The 25,297-nt window shown below is 32.3% G+C and overlaps 1 protein-coding gene across 1 annotated transcript; it reads left to right on the top strand.

Moving 5' to 3' along the window:
- The first annotated feature begins 7,877 nt into the window (after positions 1-7,877).
- LOC133175833 (uncharacterized) lies at positions 7,878-24,189 on the top strand. Its single transcript, XM_061310962.1, has 9 exons — positions 7,878-8,021; positions 10,652-10,773; positions 15,051-15,175; positions 16,568-16,935; positions 17,983-18,036; positions 21,021-21,159; positions 21,267-21,382; positions 21,885-21,978; positions 23,535-24,189. The coding sequence occupies exons 1-9, from the start codon at positions 7,929-7,931 to the stop codon at positions 23,750-23,752; spliced, it is 1,329 nt and encodes a 442-aa protein (XP_061166946.1). The 5' UTR covers positions 7,878-7,928; the 3' UTR covers positions 23,753-24,189.
- Positions 24,190-25,297: the final 1,108 nt, after the last annotated feature.

The raw sequence follows: 25,297 nt of genomic DNA, 5'->3' as shown, positions 1-25,297 counted from the left end.
AACATTGTTAGAATTCACAAAGTTTAACAATTGCTTTTGTCTGTTATTTCTGATCTTTTCATATGTTCATTTCTCATAAGTTAAATTAACATATATAACGTATTATTTACTATTGAATCTATCAATAAAATAATTTGATTGTGTTCGAAAGAAAGGCAATTTATTCCATTAAAAGGGAATTATAGATCCTTATTAAACTGGTGATGTACTTTAGGGGAAAGGTGTCATAACAGTATTTCGTTGGAGATTCAGAAACAAATAACGCAAAATAATCCCTGATTTCCCTTCCCATTTCGGATATTTTTGCACGAGACCTGGACTTATTTTTAATGAGATGAAAAAGTTAATTATGTAAAGTTTCTGATATACCAGGATTATTAGAATTTTGTATTCTTGGAATTTTGAGTGTGCTAATTTGAAGTAGGAGTTATCAGGCCCTGTAGTTGATTTTCAAGCACCTGCTTCACGTGCTTTGAAAGACCAAATATTTAGAATTACCAAAAATTCCATGAATTATCCTACAGTTCTAGATTTTTTTCATTTAAACGTGAATAGAATATTTTAGCTCGAAACCAATATTGATATTATGTTATTTCACAAACATATGACAAAAACATAACTAATTACATGTTTGTGAAATAAAATAAGATCCATAATAATTTTTTATTAGCATATCTAGACACATTAATGGAACACCAACCCTACTTAGTACATTCGATAGCAGATTCTCTGGCATTGAGTCTGATTAATCCTGCTTTATTTCTTTTACTGCAGGGTAATTAATTTGACTATTTCACAAGGATATATTACTACAGCGATTGATTTTTAACGGTTCACAGGACTAACTCTTTAGTCCTCTACAGTGTATTCTACGCTTTGCATCTTTCGCTTGCTAATTGCCAATTATAACTCATTTTATGCTCTCCTGAACGTCTTCCCATATTTATTGCAATTTCACCTTTTGGCATCCCTTGTAGCCACAAAAGATACTCTTAAATTCTAGTGTGAAATACCAATATCAGCAAAAACGAAAGTTTCCAAATGGACAATGTTAAAGACAAATGTATTGAACATTTCTCTATTATTCTTACACGTACATTGTATTTTATTTAATTTTAGACTGTGTTTCTTGACTTCATTTAATTCAATGATGATTGAATTTGTTCCCTATGTTTTGTTCCAGGTTTTAAATACAAAATTATACATGTATCTGCATTATTTTTATATATTTATATATTTTATATATCCACCAATTAAACCAGAATGTAGATCTTGATATTTATGGTGATGACATGTGAATGTCTTAGTATCTTGAGATTTCACATCATGTAGCATCAACGAGTAAGACATTAAAGTGAAAAGGTATCTAATTCTGAATATTTTAATAATGTAATGTACGTCAAGAAAATTTGTTTCAAGTAAGCTAGAATTATTTTCTTAAGAAATTCACCACTTACTCAACGTGTATGTTGATATTTGTGTATTAGCCGAGCATTTTGGTAAACAAAGATTTCATGAATAACCTCAATTGTTCTATGTCACACCATTTCGACAAATAGGTTTAATATGGTGGACGACCATGCTTTTGTACTTAGTTAACCCCGTTTAAATCTTACTAATTTCTTAAATTGTGTTGTCCTATAATGGTCATTAAACGTTTTGCTTCCATATATTGGTATAGGGCTCTCGAGGTCACCAAACTGCATTTTAATACATTTAAGGTTTAAGATTCTTTGCAATTTTCAGAATAACCACAACTTAGGCTACAAAAGAGAAAGGCACGTGGCTGTACTAATTTTTTTTTTTACCTTGCTGAATATATTCAAAGTTACTGACCACATCAATTTAAGTCCATCTGTAATTTAAAGGATTTAACGTTATCAAAAATTAACTGGTATATTTTCCTTGCATGGATCACACATCATAAATTCAGAAGTAAAATATTTCTTTTAGGGACGTAAGATAATAATATTTTAAAACGTCAATAATAACCTCGTTATACATCGTGTGTAACAAAATATTCCTGTTCTAATTACTCCATTTAGGATAATTAGAAATCAAAATTTAACCCGGGTTATCATACCAATTTGCTTTTAAAGCCACTTTTCCTATCATTACACTTTAAATCAATTCCTAATGACAAATTAGGAACGCCCTTAAATCAATACCTGCAAATAAAGATGAATCATGCATCAACTTCGAAAAACCCAGGTTCCTGAACACTATCACGTTCAACAATAGCAAACAATACGGAAGACAACAGACTAGCACCAAAAGCTGCTTTATCGTATTAACCGTCTTTATGTTTTAAAAAAAAAAGCTTAAAATAATACCTAAACATGTAAATTTGAAATGCAATGAGCTTAGTCGTATGTTTGTGCCATTTGTGTGTGTGTGGGGGGGGGGGGGGGGGGGGAGGAGGAAAAGATCATATCAGTGGTGTGTAGATTTGTTCAGAGAATTGTTTTGTTTCCAGTTCTGTTTCCTTAATTTTCTGCGCCATAGCAGAATGAACGTCTGTTTACTCTTCTCATCTACCTTAAATTTCATCCCAGATACTTCAAAGAATATTATTTTCAATTATTAATCTAATACATACATTAATACTAATGCTTATTTCCTTTAAAAATCAATGCGCATTAAAATTAATTATTCCTTTTCATTAAGTTACTTAATATAATTTGATTTTGATTCATTGCTGAATTATCAGCTGATATGATTAGTACAGAGTATGTGTGTTTTATATATATTTTCTATGTAATTGCTTTCTGCTTATCTCACACTTAGAATTTTAACGACCTCCCGACGCCTACCTGAACTTGAAATATCATAATTAGACGTTCCTTTTTTTACTTGTATTGCTAAAACAGTTTTCTAGCAATTCATCATGTAACGAACACAGGTTCCTTTATGACATTAACAATGATCGTGGGATTTCTATTATTCAAATTACAGATGTTTGTTATCACTACAATCTAACGATATTCAAAACTGCTGGCACAAATATAAACAAATAAATACATTCCCTACCCACTGTTAGAAATTGTAGTGTATAGAGTTGAACATTATAGAAAGTAACTGAATATCGTAAAGCTGTGCGTAAAATTGTAAGAAATTGGTTAGACTCCATTTTATAGAATAAGAATTCCAAGCCAAGGGCAAAGCGAATAAAGAAAAATGAAGTAGTAATACTTCTCTACGTATCAAAGATACATTTGTTTATGGTGATCAATGATATATCAGTTTTTGATCATTCTATTTACAACAGAAAATTTACGGAACTACGAGGGACAATTCCACTTCTGTATTGACGGAGCAAGGAGAAAGCACGAGCTTCTATACATCGATCCCGAAGTCAAAACAGAATCTGTGTAAAAACTTGCAGCTGGGATTATGATGTGTGCCTGATCTGTCATGATTCTGTAGTAAAAAGTGACCCAATCGTCGGAACTGGTTCTTTTGTTTTAAGGGAATTTGATATTATACAGGTAAGAAAAATCTTTTCAGAACTTTATGTCTATGTTTTGAAATATCCTTTTTAATTTAAAGTAGGTGATAGACCAGATGAAAATATTTTACACTTATTTAAACAGAACTGGGGAATAAATAGCGTTTAGCTTATACAAAAAAAGTTATGTCATTATTTTATCCATGCAATATGAGCATTATAGAAACGAGAAGCATTTTCTTGAAATTACGTCTGTCTGTTTGATCATCAAAGAAAGACACGAAATTGTTATCAAATATATCTCAAATTAAGCATCAATAAAACGCGCATTCATTCAAAGTGGGGTTTTTTTCAGATTACAAAAAATCAACATTGTGATATAAAGGATTTTGAAACAAAGAAAAGAAATTCTAAGGAATAAAAAAATAAAGAACTTATGTTCTTTTTCACTTTTGCTTAGCCATGATCAGAATGTGTTTTCTATTCCTTTATTAATTCGAGATATATATATAGAGAGAGAGAGAGAGAATCAAAAGCAGATTTTAAAATCCCCAATTTAACGTTAGAAGTAACTAGAAAACAAAACATTCTGAACAACGAGACTTCAGACTCGGGTTTACAGGACTACAGGCTCTGTGATGGTTTCTGTGTATGTCATGATTGTACACCAAAATTGGAAAACCTTCGCGTATCTCTTCATCAAATTTTCAAAATCTAGGGAGTTTAGGCTCACCTTATAAAGGTATTCTCAATATGCAAATGCTTCCAAAATGAATATCGTAGAATGATGTAGTTGATCATGTAAGATTTATCAGAAAATTCTGTCGTAAAGTTTAGAGTATACATGTACTTTCAAGCAGAGAAATCGATGGAATAGATATATTTTCTTTGAAATGCAAGCGAACCACAAATATTTAAGATTAAACATGGGATGCCTCGTGGTTGATTGTAGTGCTTCTATAAATCTATGGTAATGTGCTCTTTAGAAATAAAGGCTTTACGCTGATTAATTGTTCAAAATCCGCTTTAAAGATTTTTTTTTACAATATTGAGTCTAAACATATCATTCCATAGAAAAAAGATGTAAGTAAAAACAACCATTTTCAATGGGCAACAGCACAGTGGTTAACAATGGTACCTGCAGTTGTATTTTGAAATTGTATGTTGAACACAGGAAGTACTCTATGGTTAAAAAATACACTTCTCTAGGGTAATAGTAAAATCCTTTCATAGAGCATGCATAAATGGTAAATAAAGGTAGAGAAAATGGTATTTTATTGTCAATATCGCCTTTCACATTAAAGAATATTTCCTGTTTTACAACCCCATCGCAACTCGCGGCGTCAGAATAACATTGAATAGTCAATGAAGACTCTGAAATCCATGGCTTTTTTCAATGTCGAGTGACGAGTGATGTTTTTCAGAAGTGCTCATTGTGGGAATTATTCACTCCACCGAAAGCTTTATTCAAATATCATTGCTTATGCTCGTGAACTATATCTCAAAAAGGCTATTCGTTATGCTACTCAGAATTCTCGTAGTGTAGGCAGCGTGTATGTATAATGAAATGGTAACCAAAAATTTGTCTGAGTTTTCTTCTTTGAATTTTTCTATTAGATGACCTAAATCATTTTACTCGTTGCTTTTACTGATACAGCTGTAGTATGTAATTTATTTGGAAATCATTCAGACATACACATGATATTTATTTGTTCTGTGTTCCAATTGCTGAATTCTTAAACGTTGTTCAAATCTTAGTCGTGACCAATTCTACAAAACTCTACCTACATTTTAGTACAAAATTTGTGAGCAAAGTGTAATTAATTATGAATCCCTCAGTCATTAAAATTTTTAGAAATATAATTTATTTAAAAAAAAATAATATAAAATATAATTGAATAGAAAATGTTTTATGCCTTAAAGGATAGAAATATTATATGATGTAAAGGGTGAAGAGAACGAACAGTTATTATATAAAATTATACAAAATATAATTGATTTAAAACAATTTTTATGCCTTAAAGGATAGAAATATTATATGATGTAAAGGGTGAAGAGAATGAACAGCGATTAATCTCATAAATCATGTAAACGGAAGGAATCGTGATCAGGGAAAAGACACGGACCCCTGGAAAAAACAGACGTGGAATCAGGTGCTTAGGAGGAGTCAACATTCCCTGTCGACCGGTCACTCCCGCCCTTAGCCCTATGTTTTCATCAGGTAGACGGAGTAAAATTTAGTATACAAGCAATGACCTAACAAATAGAACGAAACATTTCAGACGAAATACGACCCAGTGATAGGTTGCATATACAAACAGACCGTAGAATTTACGAAAAGCTGTGTTAAATACGGTTGTTGAAATCCTTGTAACATCAACTTAATTAAAACTAAACAAAATTTACTATAGATAAAGTTCTATAGTAAACTATAGTTTACTATAGTACGCTTTAGTAAATACTTTGATACTTTGATTTACTATGAAACTTTACTTTTAAAACTTTTTTGAAGATTTAGTGACTTAATATTCTAAAAAATTAAATACCAATGAATTGTGAGAATTGTTTAAATAATATGTAATTATACAAGTAATATTTCCTTTTAGTTTAAGAAATTTGCTTGTAGGAATTAAAAAGAATAAAACATAATGATCTGCAATTCATAGTAATTATACTTTGATTAACGATAGTAAAAACTTTGATTTACTATAGTGAAAACTTTGATACTATAATAAACTGTAGTTTACTACAGTACTTTTTTTTAGGATATTTTCAGTTGCTTGCTTCGATTTAAAAATTGGTCGTATTCAAAGCATACTCTTGCGTATCGAATCAGTTGGTAGACATAAGCACCAAATGCAGGTAATGCTGGAATAATACTACATATATAAGGGCTTTGACGATGAAAGCAATCCCGTTTGTCATATAGTTTAGTTTTTACTTGGGCATTATCGACTTCAGACAGTAAAACACCTAAATATGAAACAGATGTGACAGACGATGTAGTGTCCTTTATTTCGAGTTCACTTGGATATATCGAGTCGACATATGAATAAAAGTAACTATTGTTAATGGATAAAACGTCGTAGATATATCTAAATGTTGAGTTAAAGTTTCTTTTTTCTCGTGAAGAAGTTTTTGAATAAACCCTTCTTCATAGGAGTACAAAAACAGGTCGGCTAATCGTGGAGCACAATTAGTGCCTCTTGATTTCCAACAGAATTTTGGAACATCTGGTCTCGAAAGACTACTGATATTATCAATGAGGAACTCCAGCAACTTTTTAATACAAAATCAGGGTACTTGTATGCAGAATCATAATGATTTTTAAACAAAGTAACTTTGTTGATAACCAATCACAAGATGTGAAAATTTTATAGAGAAAGCAGTCGTCTATGATTTCAAATAGCCTGCTCTTTAATTAGTAATTTAATAATTTATAATAGAATGATCGCTAACTATTTGAAAATTGACATATTTTGAATATTAATCCTTCGGAATGATAAGGTGTAAATCATTTTTCCATCTAAGGTTTGTTTTATATGTGACAATCATCAATAATCGATTAATAATTTTAAAGGTTAAGTCTAGCTTCCCTGTCTAAAAATAAAAAACACAAGGCAGTAGAGTTTTTTCCTGTCTTTAAACATTGATGAACAAATAAAACACACTTTTAATGTTTCTTTGAAGGACGAATTTAGTATAGTTTCAAAACATTCCTTAAGCCTTGCCACAACAAAGCTATATTGTTTGATAGATTCAATGCATGCAAAACCGTTTGTGGTTTTTCTCCTTCTATTGGAACGTAATCCAAGGAGGAAGTCAACGTTATATGCTTATTTATATCTTTACTGATCTCTTTTGTACCATAAACACCATGACCTATAAAGAAGTTTAAATTTGAAACTTGAAGGTGAATTAATATCAATGTGATCGAAAAGGGAGTAGCATTTGCTTTCATAAATAAATGCATTTTTCTTAAAATAGCATGTGGGACAAACGGAACAAGCATACATCATGGCATGTTATTTGATTACCTGAAATAAAGGTAATTATCGGAAATAATTTACCTGCAGCAGTCATTAAATGACGTCAGAGGCAATAGTACGTCACAAAACCTTCCAGTTACTCATATAAAGTTACATATTTGCACAGCAATCATTCATTACACATATCAGGTGTCCAAAATCAGTAAGCCATATGAATTCTTAGAGAATATTGTGTTCTGATACATGTACTCTGTAGTTTTAAAACTATAATTGTAACTGAGTGCTCAATTACTCTATTTGAAGCATGTATTTGTGATAATAAACATTGCATTCGTTTGTATTCCATATTCTCCAACTCATTTTTTAAATATTTCAATTAAATGAATTTTCACAAACTGCCATTCATTGTTTAAAGCATATGTAATGCATTTACAGGTAAGCCTATGTGTATAGCGCTGTTTGCAAAGCTTACATGTCCGAAGTAGCTCTTCATGTTTCCTAGCCTGGGACTACATGGCGGCCCGTCCTCCAGTGATGGCATGAACACAATATCGCGGTACAGACGGAAGGATAGTGCCATAAGGGTAATTCTCTCTCTCTCTCTCTCTCTCTCTCTCTCTCTCTCTCTCTCTATCTCTCTCTTAGGTAGCAAAGAACTTGTACTTAACATCACAATAAAGCAGATCATGGCTTAGACTAGATAAAACAAGAACTTAATACAAACAGCAGAACTTCAAGTTGCTATTTTTCTACCGAAAATGTACATGCATATGAAAATATATGTTAAATATTTTTGGTGATACGAAATCAACGATTATTGTGCTCTCTAGTACTTTAATATGAACTTTAAAATAGCCAAAGAGTGTTATTCATGTTTATAAGAAAGAACAATTTCATATTTTTTCTCACGGAAATATTTTACCAATAATTATCTCAGCACGTACTCCTCCAAAACTCTCTTTCATTCTAAACTCTTTGAATTTAACAAAAGAATGCAGATAAAAGAACAATTCAGCATGTAATGAGATACAAATTGCTCACTGTAACTCCATATGAAAGAATAAGAATGCAGATTAAAGAAATTCTAAAGATTGAACCATGTAGTCATTCAAAAGAAGAGTCTCATTCTACACAGCTTTAGCATTCGCCATTCTGTCTCAATGATATAAATCCTCTGTAGATGGAGAGGCATCCAGCCTGAAATATTGTATTGAAATAGAAAATGATCATTTTGCAAGTATCATTTCTTATAAAGTCAAGGACACTACCTCGTAACTTAGAATTAATCGAACTTCTACGTTTGAAGTACATTCGAGTTTATGATGGTTGTATTAGCAAACGACATGATAGTGTCTTAATTTAAGAAATAACATATAAATGCATAACTACTGGGAAATAGAAGTACCATCCACACAACGTCACTGATCTTGAGTCCACTCGTTGTCCTGGGACCCCTTACAAACATTATTGTATTTTTTTGCAGTTTCTCTCATTGAGAAGCGACAATCGAATTAAAGCTTTCATATGAGTTGATATAATATGTTTGTTTATTGTTTAACTTCCCTCTCGATAATTTTTCACTCATATGGAGAAGCCACCACTTGCCTGTGGAGAGCTGCAAATTTTGACCTATACTCAGCACTTAGGGCCATTGAGCAGTGAGGGATCTTTTTTCGTGCCAGCACCCACTGCGACACAGGACCTCGGTTTATACGGTCTCATCCGAAGGCCCAGGATATAATAAGTAAACGTAGGTTTAATGCATGTGTTGCAGATTGTTTGTCCAGAAAGGTTTAATGTGATTGGTGGAAAAATCAGAAGAAATAATAAACTTTTGTAATTTTCCCTATTCAGTACGTAAAAAACCGAATGAATTTTGTCAGGGGGTCCAAGACTGCGAATGAACTCAAGACCCCTTACGCTGTGAAGATGACAAATACAAACAATAAATAAAACATTTTTGTTTTCAAAACATTAAATGCATGAAGATGGGTGAGTCAAGATATTATCAATTCTTATATTCAACCAATTAAGAACAATTAAAAAATTGCAACCATAAGACACCTGTTTCGAGATTAGATAAACCTAGGAACTCTTTAGATTAAATTTCGTTAAATACAGGTGTACACTTCATTACATTTGTTCAATAAAAAACCATCAATCATGCTTTCTCTGACAAAGACTTTTTACATCAAGAAGCCAATAAGAAAATAAAAAAATATAATTTGTTGTTTTTAACAGATATGTTTTTTTCTGTTTTATTTTAACTGTTAATCTACGTGACAGCACCCCGTATCTTGTTACGAGCATTTCCTGGTCCTGGGAGATTAGGTCCGGTCCTCTAGCCCTAGTAACGAGGGCGATGTTTTATTTGATAAGGCAAACGGTAATAATATTTGTTCTTTGTCGTACAGAGGGAGTATAAGATTATGCTGCATTATCAGTTCAGACTCGTGCTCGTCAAAAGGTCGATGGATTTTTTTGCCTTAGACTATGGATTGACGCAGAGAAAGGGAAAATGCCGATCTTCATCATAAAAATTAGAATTGTCACTTTTTCACACCTCAGCAGTCGGCATATTAGATTTTATAGTAGGGAAGTTAAGTTCTGCTAATCTAAAAAAAAATCTTGACGGACAGATCTGTCGCCTCTACTCATTCTGTAGTTATATGAGCTTTTGGGTCTTTTCACGTATTTCAACATGGAAACCTTGAATTATTTAGTTTGCCACTTATTAAAGACATGAAAATTGGTTAATTGTCATTAAAAGGCTGTACACATAACTTTTTTGGTGATGAAACATTGCAATGAAAATTTTATTATACAGGATTATTTAACTTAAAGGATAGAAAAGAAGGAATTATACTAATTTAAAATTTAAAAGTGATTAAAAAATCCTGTGAATATACGATGTATTATGAGATATTCGAGTTGGCACTTCATGCAGAGTGTTGCATTGCTTTTCAATTCATTTAATGGCTGTCTTTCATTGTGCACCACGTATTAAAAACATAATAGACGAAACTATAAAAAATAATGTTTTCCTTTGTGTTATATAAAGTCAAAATAAGAGCAACAACTGAAATATTCAAAGAAAGTCGTATATATTTGCAAATATGTAATATGATTCTCTATTTTTATATCAATTAGGTTTGTTTCGTAGAAGGATAGTCAGGACAGTTATTTTAAAAAAGTAAGACTTTTTTATCTTTAGACTTTAGTTGCTGAGACGCTGGTGTTGGCAAAGACTCACGGATACGTAGAAAAAATAGAAAACGAGCTAGAGGAAGAAATATTACAGGAGGAAACCTACCTCCCAAAAGAGGACTTCGTGAGGTGAGTTTTAGACAAGTTCCGCTCAGTCCATCAATACTTGGACTAGGTTTCCCAGCTGTACCGCGGCGAATTTAATCAATGTCTTAATCCGCTGAGAGCGTGAAAAAGTTTCCAAAGAAAGTTGGACAGTGATAAATTACTGCTTTTGTTAGAAAAAATAATCACGACGACTTCACGTTATCTTTTTAATGGTAAGGAGGATGTATTTCCTTTAATTGTAGATTTAAGCTACTTTTTGTCTAAATCGGAGATACAGACAGAGAGAAAAAATATTTTATATGATTGTATTGATTTCTGGCCTCAATTGTGACATCCTCCAAAATGTAAACAATTTAACACAGCAAATGACTGAAGTTGTCTGTTAATTTAATATCTCGCTCGCGGATTACAGCACATTTTCTGCAGATTTCGAATTCGCTCTATTCGACGACGCTTCACTGAAGCCATTTGTGTTGTACTAATGGCAAATGTATATTGATTTGTCACTTACTCCAGTGCGTACAATTACTTTAATTGTGCTGCATCCCGGTGCCCACTAAACAAATGATGCAATCATGTAATCCACTGGATTTCCTAGCAGTGAATGGCACACGCTCATAAAATGCATATCAGCTTCCAAAACATACTCGTATATAATTCCGTTTATGTTCCCTTGAAAAACCTTTCATTCATTTTTCTTGACGTAAAATAAATGGAAGCAAAACAACACCAAGAGAAAGGTTTTTAAAAGTTCTGTGTGTCTGAATCATCTATAAACTAACATACAAAGAATATTTTATACCCAGAAATAAGAATCAGGTATGTTCATCTTAACAAAGCATTTATTTGTTTGTTGTTTAACGTCCCTCTCGAGACTTATTCACTCATATGGAAACGCCACCAATTGCTGGTGGAGGGCTGCAATTTTAGACCTATACTCACCACTTAGGGCCATTGAGCAGTGAGGGATCTTTTTCATGCCAGCACCCACTGGTACACAGGACCTCGGTTTATACGGTCTCATCCGAAAGACCGGTCTCCACGTCCCACAGTAGGATTCAAACCCGCGATAAGTATCAACTCCTTATTCCGCGACTCTAGAGCAAACACTGTAACACTGCGCCCAACGGGCGACTCTTAACAAAGTGAAGAAACATCGCAATATTAATTTCAAGGTTCACATATCGAAGTATAAGTGCAATTTAATTTGAATATACTGAGCTTGCTGTAAATTGAAATATTTTCTTTTTACAACCATCCATTCAATTTGAAATGTACCAAATTTCAGGACAAGAGTTATCTGCATCTATTCTACATCTTGTAGCTCGGACTTCTAAAATATTTAATAAGCATGGCGCAAATTATAAACATATTATAAAAACAATATTCAGGAGAGCACAGGTTTGCCTCACTACATTTCAAATTTTACATTTTAGATACTTATGATTTCTACTCGGCCTTGAAGCTGCAAGCTCACAAATTGTTATATTATTACTCAAAGCCAAATCTTAGGAAACTTATATTGATTAAATTAACGATATGATTAACGAAAAGTAGAGAAATGGATCCAAGCAAGATTTTTTTTTTGATTCGTTTCTTTTTTTACCGGCACTTTCTAAAGAAGGTTCGGGTATATTGTTGTCGTCTTGGTCTGTCCGTCTGTCACATTATTTTCTTTTTCAAACCCCTATTACTTAAGAAGTAACCAATTCAACCTTTGGGATATGAAAGGTGGCATTCTGTAGTTGTGCAATAAAGTTTTAAAATTTGAATTGTTTTTATGCTAATTGAGGATCAAAAGGGACGTGGTTTTTATTGTTATTATTTTTTTTTTTACAAAATTTTCTACCCCAGACTCCTCTTATATTTTACTCAGTAACCAATCAGTCTTTAAAAATATGATAGGTGGTGTCTTGTGGGCAATAATGATTCAGACTTTTTATTAATTTCATGCTATGGGATCAATTGGGGATCGAAAACGATGTTTATATACTACACACTCTTCCTTACATTGTAAGCAGTAGCCAATTCTTCTTTTGGAATGTGATAGATGATACCTTGTTGATGTGCAATAAGTTTTCAGAATTTTCATTTTTACCTTTTAAAAAGGCGTATTCCTATGAAAATGTATTTCAAAGAACCCCTCTTACATTTTATTATAACACAGAAGTCAAGTCATCTTTTAGAATATGATTTGTGATGGCATGAAGATGTGCAGTAAAGTTTTTTTTTAAATTTCATAGTCATTCTTTGGACTAATTGTAGATGGAAAACGACGTTCTTCTTTTAAAAAAATGGTTCTCAGAATACCTCTTAAATTTCACGAATTAGCCAAATTATATTTTGGAATGTTGATGATGTTCTGTAGATGTTAAAATTTTTATTTATTATTTTAGTTATTTTTTTACCTTGAGGGATAACTGTTGGTCGAAACACGTTTTCCTAAAAAATCCTGATTCCAAATTTCTTTACTTTTTACTCACTTTTACCTTTTGAAATATGAGTGGTGATGTACTGTAGATGTGCAAAAGATTTAGGAATTTTCATAGAGGAAACAAACTGGGAACCAAAAAAGGGGGCATTATTCTTTTTAAAAGCAATGTTCCCTGAAATCCTCTTACTTTTTACGCAGTAGCCAACTCTTAGAATGTGATTGGTGGTGTCCTGTAGATATTCAAAAAGGTTTTAGAGTTCTTTCCAGCCAGGAGGTGAATCGTGTGCCCAAAATTAATTCTTCTTTTTACACAAAAGCTTTCATTCCAAAGCTATTTTTTAAACAGAATCCATGCTTCTAGTTTTTAGTTAAAATGGATTTATTGTATGAAATATACGTACGAAACCCATGGGCCACTTGCTCACCTGATCAATTTATGTTCAATTTCATACAAGTATATTTAACAAGTTATGAAATAACTATTTTTCCTTCTTCATTAGTTTTTCAGGTACAAAATAATTTTAAATGCAAACACTTACAGGTATATCTGTCTTATAACAGAATCCAATTTGATTGTTCTTTGTCCCTTCGAGTTCAGATTGCCACTGATTACGGAAATCTTTATCTGCAATCGGCAGCACATTTGATCTTTGAACTGTGTGTGAGAGAGAGAGGGGGGTTGTGCCAGTATGACATGGGACTTTAGTTTATGCGTTTATATCTGAAGATCAGTCCCCGCATTCTGCAGGGGGACTGGAACCTGCAATGTAGTGATCAGTCACTTAAACCGCAAATTTAAAAGTTTTGAAACCTTTGTTAGCCGACTTTTTACACGCTTATGAAGCAGAATTTTCTGTACAAGAAATCTTCTTTACGAGAAGGAGAAAACTCTTGCTTTGACCTTCAGTGCAACATTTAAATATAACGACGACGAGGTTTTATCAATTTACAATTCTTACTTTTAAACACATGTCGACTCGATATATCCAAGTGAACCTGAAGACACTACAGAGTCTGCCACATCTGTTTCATATTTAGATGTTTTACTGGCTATAGACGATAATGACCAACTAATGACTCATCTGTACTACAAACGGGATGACTTCAACTTTTCCATCATCAACTTTCCCTATTTATTTAGCAATACTCCAACATCAACTGTATATGGTTTTATGTCTCCCAACTGATTCAATATGCAAGGACATGCAGTTAATACGATTAGTTTTTAAACTGAGGCAAGCTACTGGCATGTAATTTCATGTTGCAGGGGTTACTACAAAAGTCAGCTTTTCACAAGTTTTACGGTCTTTACTGGGTCATAATTTTCTGTTATGTTTCATACCATTTGTTAAGTCATTGTTTTTTTTACTTAATTTTACAACGGAGTACTCCGTTTATTTGATCAATTCATAGGACTCACGGCAGATGTGACCGTTCGACAGATGGTCCTTTCTCCTCCTAGGCACCTGATCCCACCTCTGGTATTTATAGGGGTCCGTGTTTTGTCCTGTTCAAGATTCGTTTTATGCACTGGATTTATGAGATTTATCACTTTTAGTTATCTTCACCTTTTAAATTCTATCCACTGCGCAAATAGGATACAATTGTTAATTTAAAAATATGACAATCATCATTAAGATTATTAGCATGAAAAGGTGAAGATAACGAATAGAGATCGATCTAAAAAATCTCAAACAATACAAATCAAAGACAGGAGATAAAAACGGATCTACGGAAATTCAAGAGGTGGGATCAGGTGCCTCGGATGAGTAAGCATCCCCGTCATTATCCATTCGTCAGCTTCATTGGTCCATATTTTGTTAATATTATCTTCCTTATATAGTTTTGTTTATATCGTTTATAGGTGGAGACGGAAGGGATATTCCTTCTTTAAAAGTAAAGCTGTTTTATTGACGGTGGTTATTCTGTGTATTGTGGACTGTGCTTTAGTACTGGGGGAACTGACTCTTGATTTGTACAAAGTTAAAGGTAAGCAATGGTCACTTTTGTTTCTTTATTTGGTTGGGGGGTATATTTGTTTTATGTTCAGTAGAGTTCTTCTTTGTTTCAACTTTTTTGTTTTGTTTTATTTTTTGTTTGTTTATATGTTTGGATTTTTCCTGTTACTTTTGTTAATATTTGTGCTGTGTGTATTTATCAGTTTTCATCTGTGTGTTTTGTCTGTTATATTTTTAAAATTATATTTTGGATATATCTCGTCCATCCATTAAAAAAACACATATATTGGTTTTGATATCATACAAGCAATAGAGCACTCTTTTCTCATAATCTGATATATTTTTTTTTTTTAAATATTGCATCTAAAGTTTTTAAGACATTTGAGTAATGATATTAAAATAAAATACTGGTTGATTTCCCAACTATTATTTATTGGTGAAATCGTTGACAGCTTTAATTATACTTTAGCGGAACTCATCTTCAGTAGATCAAAGTTATTTCGCTGCATACTTATCTTACATGTTCAGGCATTTTCTTCTTTGGACGGGATCTATAATATTACGGAACCTTGGCTTGCAATATCAAACCACCATAGCGCACCTTTTTCAGGGGAGTGCAGAAGATATCGAATTAAAACTGAGCTGCTGCACTCATTTCTTCTTTGATTTAGTACATATCCTTAGCAAAAAAAAACTGATTAATTACAGATCAGAGTACTCCTGCTGTGTAATTCATTGGAATTTTTTTCTTAAATCTGCATATTATATTGTCTATTATTTCATGCAAAATTCATAAGGTCTGGGAAGATACTTTTTGAATCAGATACGTCAGACAGAGGAATCTATTGAACTGATCGTGGTGACAAGTCTTTTATGTAATTTAAAGGAGTTACTCTATCGATTTGCAATTCACCTTGATTACAATCATTTTTGCAGTGAGTCACTATTATGTTGTACTGCTATAATTTTATAAAATTGGATGAGTCACCTATATTTCATGTTCTTCATGAAGCGCTGTCTTGTTATTGTTATTTCAATCTTTTGTTTCAGTTTATTAATATACCTCTTTTATCTTTTTATCCTTTTTTACAAACACCTCGTAGCAGTAAATACTCCTAAATTGCTCCTGAACCCCTACCCCCACCCCACCCCCTCATTGTTTGTTTCCAGGGATCTGTGTTTGCGCTGCTTTAAGATTCTGTATTGTTCAATTGGATTTTGAGCTTGATCAATGTTCGTTACCTACACATGTACAGTTCCATGGAGCAGGTTTAAATTATATTCTATAATCAAGGTCTTATTCTTACTGATACCAAATTACGACATTCTGAAAACTTATACATTTCTAAATCGTTATCTAAATATCATTTAATATTCTTTCGATTGAAAAATCACACAATACCTTTTTCATCCTCTTCAACAGTGACATTAGAAGACAACGAAGAATTCACGAACAGTGCCACGATGTTTCTCCTGAAAATTAAGCAACGGAATCCGGAAGCTTTGGGTAATAAAGAATATGACCAAGTATTTGATATGATATCAACAGCGGAAATAAAGTGGAATTTGCCATCCCAGAGCGAGATGAAAGACCACTATCAGCTTATTGATGAGGCGACAATACTAGATTTAGTGTCGTCAAGAAACCGAAGAAGTGTAGGGGCAAATAACAAAAGCGCAACAAACTCTAGCCATATTGACATTCCGAAAAGGGAGTATAGCATCGAAGAAAGCATTGCGCATGCGCTTCACCTCGCAAGTATTTCAATTCTAGGAATAATATTACTGGAGGTATGATGTACTTTTAAAGAATTTTCGATGTTTAAAAAACGAATTAAGAAGGTGACTGACTGGTTCTTTAGAATAAAAAAATATTCGTGTTAGTTAAAATAAACATTTACAGTTTTACAAAAATCACTTTTAGTATTTGAAACGTATGGTTTAAATCATACTTATAAGGGCACATAGAATAGTAAAAAGGTTTTTAAAGTATTTTTTCTACAAATTTAGTCGTGATTTATTTCAAATATGAAAAAAAAACGATATGGATATGTATGAATATTTGACTACAGACATTGTTTCCTAGCATTTTGTAGTCATTTAATTACTTAAGAGTGGTTTTTTTTTTCCTAAATGTTAATTCTAGGTCGCGGATGAATGTTTAACTGAGTGTGAAGGTCAAAATGAAAAGCTTGTTCAAGTGAATTTTATCCTTAGGAATAGTAGCTGTCTCTGATTTAAAAGACTTGTATTTGAGAAAAAGTTTAAAATACTGAGTTTAAAAACGAGCTGTCTACGCATGTTTAACTGAGACCTGTTGTACAGAGATTTCTGATTATACAATACTCTGTAGTTTCTGGTTTTACAATATTCTGTATAGAGTTGATGTAGTTTCTTTTTTTCATTTTTTACAAAAACATAAAGTAGGAAATTATTTAGAAAGTTAAAACTATTTGAAGTATATTGTTAAACAAAGAATTCGTATCAAAATGCTACCTTCACCCTTCTGTATTGATCTATAATTACCTTTTTTAATAACAGCAATTGAGCTCCAAATAACTTATTGACCAGGTTCTTTGGAGTTATTTTTCGAGCTGGTTTCATTGTGCCAGTAATAAACAATAACACATTATTTTCCGGTTTAAGATTTTTCCCTTATCTGAGTCGTAATGGTTTCCTGTCTCAGTAACGACCTCGTTACAATCTGTCCTTTAGAAACAATAGATGTGACTAATGGTCATGATTTGCTGCTTTGAACTGTTGTTTATTCATCCGCAACAACAGAAACATTTGACTAAAATACCCAACTATAATTTTATTAACTTTTATTTTTTGCAGACTTTGTTGAAAGCTATTTGTGCAGGGAGACCATTTTTCCACAGAAAACTTGAGGTATATGATAAAAATTTCTCAAACAATTTTAATGAAGCACATTCTCCATTCCCGATAATAATTTTGTTTTGCAATTTATTTTACGATGATTACTCGAAAGAATTTGCTGCCAATCTCTGAAAGAATCAGACTTTGTAAGTACTAAAAATGACAAGGACATATGTGAAGGTCATTGTGAAGATTCATGTTCAGACATACTAATCAAGTAACACTGAAAAAAGTACAGATTTTAATGGTGGGCTTTTATGTCGCAAGCATATTAGGCCTACAAGCTAATGCTGCAATTATTCATTGATCTTGCACGATTCCTCTAATTTAGTGCATAAGTTTTCTTTGTCAGCAGAGGAGGTGACTTCAATGGCACTGGTACTACTGCGACCTGTGAAAAGATATTGTTTAAATTTTTATTTTGTCATTGTGAAAAGCGAAACTTATCTAAAATCTTCCTTGATAAGCTAAAATTTACCATTTCATTTCACATCTTTCAAGTCGTTGTGTCGCCTGCGTGGCGCAGTGGTTAGAGTGTCTGCTGTACAGTCCCGGTGTAAGGAGTTGTTCCTTACGTCGGAGGTTAGAATCCACTGTGGGACGTGGAGACCGGTCCTTCGGATTAGACCGTATAAACCGAGGTCCCGTGTCGCAGTACGTGCTGACATGAAAAAGATCCCTCAATACTCAATGGCCCTGAGTGCCGAGTATGGGTCAAAATTTGCAGCCCTACACCGGCAAGTGGTGGCGTCACCATATGAGTGAAAAATTCTCGAGAGGGAATTAAACAACAATCAAACAGACAAGACCTGTTATTACGCCACAATAGAGGGTTCAAAGAGGAAAGACACTACATGTTTATGTGACATATCTGACGAGAAAGTACTAGTATTTAGATTAAGAGAATTTATTTGAAAGAAGACATAAAGTGGTATTAAATTGGTCTGAGTCCTCGTTTTGAACTGTAAATGATTCAATTGTTTGGGGAATATCTAGCCTCTGTTCTGGTTTTTTTTTCTAATCATTTCACTGTTTACTAATGGGATATCAAGTGATGCTGGATTTCCCGAAAAATAATCAGTAGATGTATTATTGTAAATAACGACATTTTTCAACTGCCAATTATGTTATTTTGAGACGGAAGAAATACATCATTAGCTTCTTCATGCACTTCAAGAGACACTTCACATGGAAAATATAATGTAAAAGTTAGTATTCAAGGGACATTCAAACAGTCACACACTATAAGGTTTGCATTTAAAGAGTGGTGGAATCTGAAAAACACATTTCACAGCGTTTATTAAAAACATGCATAATATGTAGGCTAAATATGTTTAGGAAATCTTGACCAAATTGCTTTCATCGACAATATTTCTTTCATTCCACCGGTTTAGAATACGCATATGTTGTTTAAGATATTTATACTGACAGCGAGATATAGATCATTTACAGTTGCAAGAATAATTTCGATATTAATTCCTCTAGATTAATTTTGTGTAAAGAAGTAGACGGGGTCATTTATCAAGTTGAAAAAGTTTCCAGAGTTTATTCTTTCCAACAAAAGGCATTTGTTTTCCGAGAAAATATCACTTTATTAAATTTGTACATCTACAGTTTTTGGTAGCATGGTTTTGTTTTTTATTGTACCTATTAACAGTAAACCTTATCATTTTTCTATCTTTTTGTACCCCGCCCAGCATAGATTTCATTTCCTTTTAAGTGATTCTAATTTTTCATTTTTTGTTGAAATCAATTCTTCTTTTTAAGTGTTTATTTATTATTGATTTAATTGACAAGAGACCTGTAACTCAGTAAGGTTTATATAGACATTTTTGTTTGTTGTCCAAATCATACCTATAGTAAAACTTGTTTTAGAAGACTTTTCTCAAGATCAAATAACACTGGTTCATATTGATATGCAAGCATCCTCATGTAGTGTAGATAAATTTCTTACATGCTCTATTAAAAGTCATTTCCCTTTTTTTATCAGTTTTGCTCCAACAAAATTTTCTCTCGTGTTGCAAAAAATAGTTAATGGTGATTCTTATATGTTACTTTCATACTTTGAAATTTACTGTCGCAAATTATTATTTACTTTGAATCTTTCCCCGAATTCTCTTGTCAAGCAATTTCCCAAAATCCGTATCAATGATGATAAATTGATATAATATTAAGATATAACTCGAAATTAAATTTTGGGACAAAAAAATTATTAATTTGAGTGTGATGGTAATACACATTGTAATGACTTTGATTTACTGTAAAAAACACTTTAACGATAGCTAAAACTTTGAAACCTTAATTTTCATTCGTAAAATATAGTTTAATATTTTTGTTAGGTTGTGCTGCAATAAGCATTCAAACATTCAAACATTTTTTTTATATGTTTCCATTGAAACAGAAAATCTGTAATTCCTTATTTAAAACGAATTTATAGACTCTTGGGGAAACAGTAAAGGTTGGCTTTTATTTAGATTTTGCATAGTAGTACTATCAGAAAGAAAGGTTACTTTAACTTTTACATATTACATACTGTAAATCACTTTTTATTCGCTTTAGAACTTTATTTTTCCATCATTTTACGAGACCATCTGCCAGGGAAAAATTCATTCTCGGGTATATTCGTATTATTGAAGATTTTAATATAACAATTAACTTATCAATGTCAGATAACTATTTCACGAAAATATGGCATCGAGTAAATTAGGTAATCTGCAGATTTGTAAGAAAGAGAGCGCTAATGCCCAAAGGCTCTTGTAAATGAACTACCTTACAAGTAGCTACAAATTGACTATTACGCATGAAATTTAAATGCTACATTTGACTCTATTTGGAAAATAAATCCCACAAAGTTTCATTTACGTCATAATTGTTGTCAGACTCTCTCTGACTTCCCATGTCGTCTGACTTGTCGTGGAAGTCAAATGCCAGAAGTGTTGAGTGACTTCTTTGAAGCTGTGATAGTGAAGTGATACTTGTGTATGTTGACATTTCAGGTCTTTGATGCGTTCTTAGTCATCGTGTCCTTTGTGGCTGACATAATTTTATTGGTGGCGCTACCGGACTACAACACAAGAGATTTTGTTTTCATCCTGGCATTTCTGTTGCCTTGGAGAGTAATACGAGTCGTAGATAGTATGTATTATGCTTGCCTCCTCAAATGCCTCAATTCGATTACAGTGGAATAGATTATATTTACAGCAAATAAAAATAGCACTTATATTTGTTTCATTCTACAACAGGTTTAGTAGTGGCAGTTAAGGACCATGAACATTTTCGCTTAAAACTTGTCTATAAAAGGAAAAAGAAAATACAGACGAATTTAAGGGAAATGGAAGTAAAAGCACAGATATTTCAGGTTTGCTTATAAATCAGTATATGCAGCAAAATACTGTTTGTAGCCTTATTTTATGCATCTTTATCATGAAAATAACACTTTTGTGAATATACAAGATTGGAAATCTGAAAATTCAAGACAAAGCAAAACAAATATTGTTCGGGAAAAAAATTAATGCACGAGAATAACAATGAATATTACTGAAAATACGATAAGAAAGGAATCTTTTGAAATATATTCGAACCTGAACATAGTATCAGATAACAAGAAAACTGTTCCAATTCTTTTCTGACATAGGACAACGCAATCTTTCCTGTATTCTATATTTTTATTAGCTAATTGAATTCTACAGAAGAAAATCCTATAGAAAAACAAGTATACTCTCCTAAATGCAACGTTTTGTTTCACCTATCTCTTAAATATCGTAGTATCCTTCGAGTCTCTTTTAACATTTGAGACGGAGAACCTTGCTTGATTTCTGTGGAGAATTCCTGATGATATCTATTGTCTTTTGTAATTACAGTATCAATGCAATGCACTTCGGAGATTATGTTTGTCGGAAGGGCTGGATGAATGGAAAATTGATCAATGTGTAAAGGCAGAGCAGAAATATCAATGTAAGTAGGTTAATTATAGCCTTAATTAAGGAACAACAATTAAGGAAAATTTTATCGATCTTCTCGGAGACATTTCATATCTTCTCTTTTGAGTAAAATGTCATGTAGTTAAAAATGTCTTGCACCCCAATCAATTGAAGTGTTTTATAAAGTAGTCTTGTGAAATATTGAATTTGCGAAATTTTACATTTTATTACCTTTTGACATTTTCAAGTTTTATGATTATGTCAAGTAAACAATTTGGTATAATTCATCCCTTTAAGTAAACAGAATTCATTTCTCTAAAAGTGAAAACCACTGCCTTTTCATAGACGATAAGAAATTTTCAATATAGAGTGCAGTCCTCAAAACCCTTCCATAGAACCACTTGTATGAACCAAAAAATGAGATATATGCATTAAAGCTTCCTTACATAGTTAAGATAAAGTTTAATCAAATCATTCCCTTGTGAGACAAATGAGGGAAACTTGGGGCTACAAATAGGGTACAACATTTCACTTAATAATGCATTGGTAAGTGTTTTGAAATTTTCTTTATATATATATATATATATATATATATATATATATATATATATATATATATATATATATATATATATAGGCGTCTTTATGAGGTCTGGATTTACATTTGTTCAAATTGTTCAAATAAGGCTTAGTAAATGTGGTGACCAATTTAATATTAAAATGTATAAAATGTTTTTTTAAATTCTTTTCCGTACAAATCGGATAACTTTGCCAAATTGAAACTATAAGCATCTGTTCTTGGTGAAGATTCAGACTTGTTCAGAATCTTTTGTCAGTTCATTTAAATAAAAAGTGAATATAATGAACAGTGTTCATTCTCTAAAGTCCATTTAAACAATATAAAATATGAGTAAAGTCAACACGGACCTCTGTAAAAAGAGTTGGAATCAGGTGCCATAAAGGAATGGACATCTCCCTGTCGACCGATCACACCCGCAGTGTGGTCTTTGTCATGATTGGGTAAATGGAAAAATCCGTAGACAATTCTGTGTGAGATAATGGCTTAACAATTTGTATGAAAAAAAAACATTCGGCTTAATCAGGGTAATCGGGGCTATCATTTGTAAAATCGATTTATATTTTGAATGCAGCAAATACCTGTTTTTGTTTGTTGTTTGGTTTTTTTTTTTTTTACAATATTCTGTATTCAAAAACAAAGCTAGCCAACATTCATTAGACTTACAAGTATCTATTATATATATTATACTGTATTATACTGTTCTCCTGAATTATTCTCTCAATAGCCCTCTTCTTAGATTGTGGTGAGTAGAACAGCATTATTAAGGATCTACATGGGTCAAAAAACTATTTTCAAAAAATATACCAGCTTTGAACTAATAAGACTCGTTGACTGATTTTGAATAGATTGAGTTTAGTCCTGTCTCTACGTGATTTTTCTTCTTTTATGACTATTTTTGTATACAATGGTAACACTAATAATGGAGTTACAAAGAAGTATAAAGAAGGGGTACATTTGAGATAAATAAATTTATCTTTCAGAAAATAAAATTGTTTCCAATTACTTTTCAGCAACACTTGGCAAACGAAAAGGCAAAATAAGGTTAGAGACCTCTTCGATGTCTCCACTCTTGAGTGACCATTCACGTGACCGCTCCCCAAGGCCTTCCATTCCCTCACTGGATTTACAGGGTTTCAAGTTTTGGAACGGAAATTCAATCAAGCACAACGAATTGAACGGAAGTATAGAGGAGAAGCAGAGTGATAAATCAATAGACGAAGAAAAATAAATTATAGTGTCTACGAACAGGTTTTTGATAGGTCAACAGTGGTCATTCCAGGAGAGAGTGGCAGAATGTGTTAAATTGCTACGGAAAGTTCTATTGGTGTTACAATCCATAATTTAGCCATGAGGATTTAGTTGATACAGCCAAATCTCACCAATTACTGGTCGATGGACACAAGGGTTTGTGATGTGGAATGAGACTCGTGTTTGTTGAACATAGCGAGCGAGTTTAAATTATGTTAGGGAAATCTATTTCACTTTCCCAGAGTCGCTTTGCAATATCCCTAAGGAAATTTCCATGCCTGTGTTATTAAGACTCCAGTTAATTCGTTTATATGCAACTTTTTTTTAATCTAAGACTTGTTTTGTTTGTGATGTTTAGTATGCGTACCTCATCAAATTATTTGTGATATTTTTACAGTGAGAGTAAATTTTTGTACAAGTTGCAAGTGTTTGATGGAAGTTTTTGTTGCATTTCATTTTTTTTTCTTTGCATTACTAATTGTCTGTTTCATTCTTATAATTCTTAAGTAACGAAACCCAGTTTTAAACCATTGATTAACTGTAATTTATGCAACTAAATGGTTTCATATTTTCATGAAACCTGCAACAAAATTATAAACACACTGGAACTTTGGGCTGCAGTTTTCCATCGCCTTTCGCATAAAGATATTTCAATACTCAAGTAACGTGTAATCAGAAATAACGTGAATATATTTCGACTAGCCCATATCTCGAATTAACAGTATGTAAGGAATAAAAACAGAAAAAAATGAAAAAGAATTGTAATATAACTTGTGTAATAAATATGAGAGAACCCATTTAAAAAGAGAATTTATGCCTGTAATAGATGTAATGCTCGAATTCTGACTTCAAGATGCGCCATAACAGCAAAAGGAGGATTTCATCAGTAGTTCATAAGTGGATTAAAAAGTGTAACCAATAAAATAGAGAAGTCTATTCAAGAAGGTTATTAAGATAGATACAAATGAATCTATTGCAGTTCAAAGTTTTAAGAGTATTTATCACTTCTGAATTTATAGGTTGAACATTTCTTATACAAGGACTATTGGCTGCTGGCAGTCATTATTAAAGAGTTCATAATTGTGTTCCGTGTTGTCTATTAAAAGAACTTCCAGAGTTTCTGTGTTGTTCAGGTGCAGTTGGAATAATTTGCTCTTAGAGAGTTAGTTTTTAATGTCATATTGGCGCTGGATTAAAGAGAAAAAATAATTTAATTTTAAACAACCCAAAATTACATGTATTACTATTTTGCACAACTCTTTCCTCGGTATATTCATGCTTTGTACTTCACAAGATTAAAGTCCTGTGACCTTTATCAAATTTTTCAAATAATTTTGGTGATGGAAAGGACTGAAGTTGACAAAAGTCAGTGCAAAAACAGTTAGAGGAATATTAGATTATACCAAATTAAAATTAATCGTAAAGGAATAAATCAGTACTAAACGGATTTTAAATGGATAGGAAAGATAATAAGTAGAAAATAAAACTTGTTTATACCAGATTTCTTTATATTTTTACTGTCTAA

This window comes from Saccostrea echinata, unplaced genomic scaffold, assembly GCF_033153115.1.
Source record: "Saccostrea echinata isolate AGI-Se365-2 ecotype Australia unplaced genomic scaffold, CSIRO_AGI_Sech_v1 ptg000064l, whole genome shotgun sequence".
Classification (NCBI taxonomy): Eukaryota; Metazoa; Mollusca; class Bivalvia; order Ostreida; family Ostreidae; genus Saccostrea; species Saccostrea echinata.
Note: the sequence above shows the minus strand (reverse complement) of the source record. Positions and strands in the feature narration are given on the sequence as shown.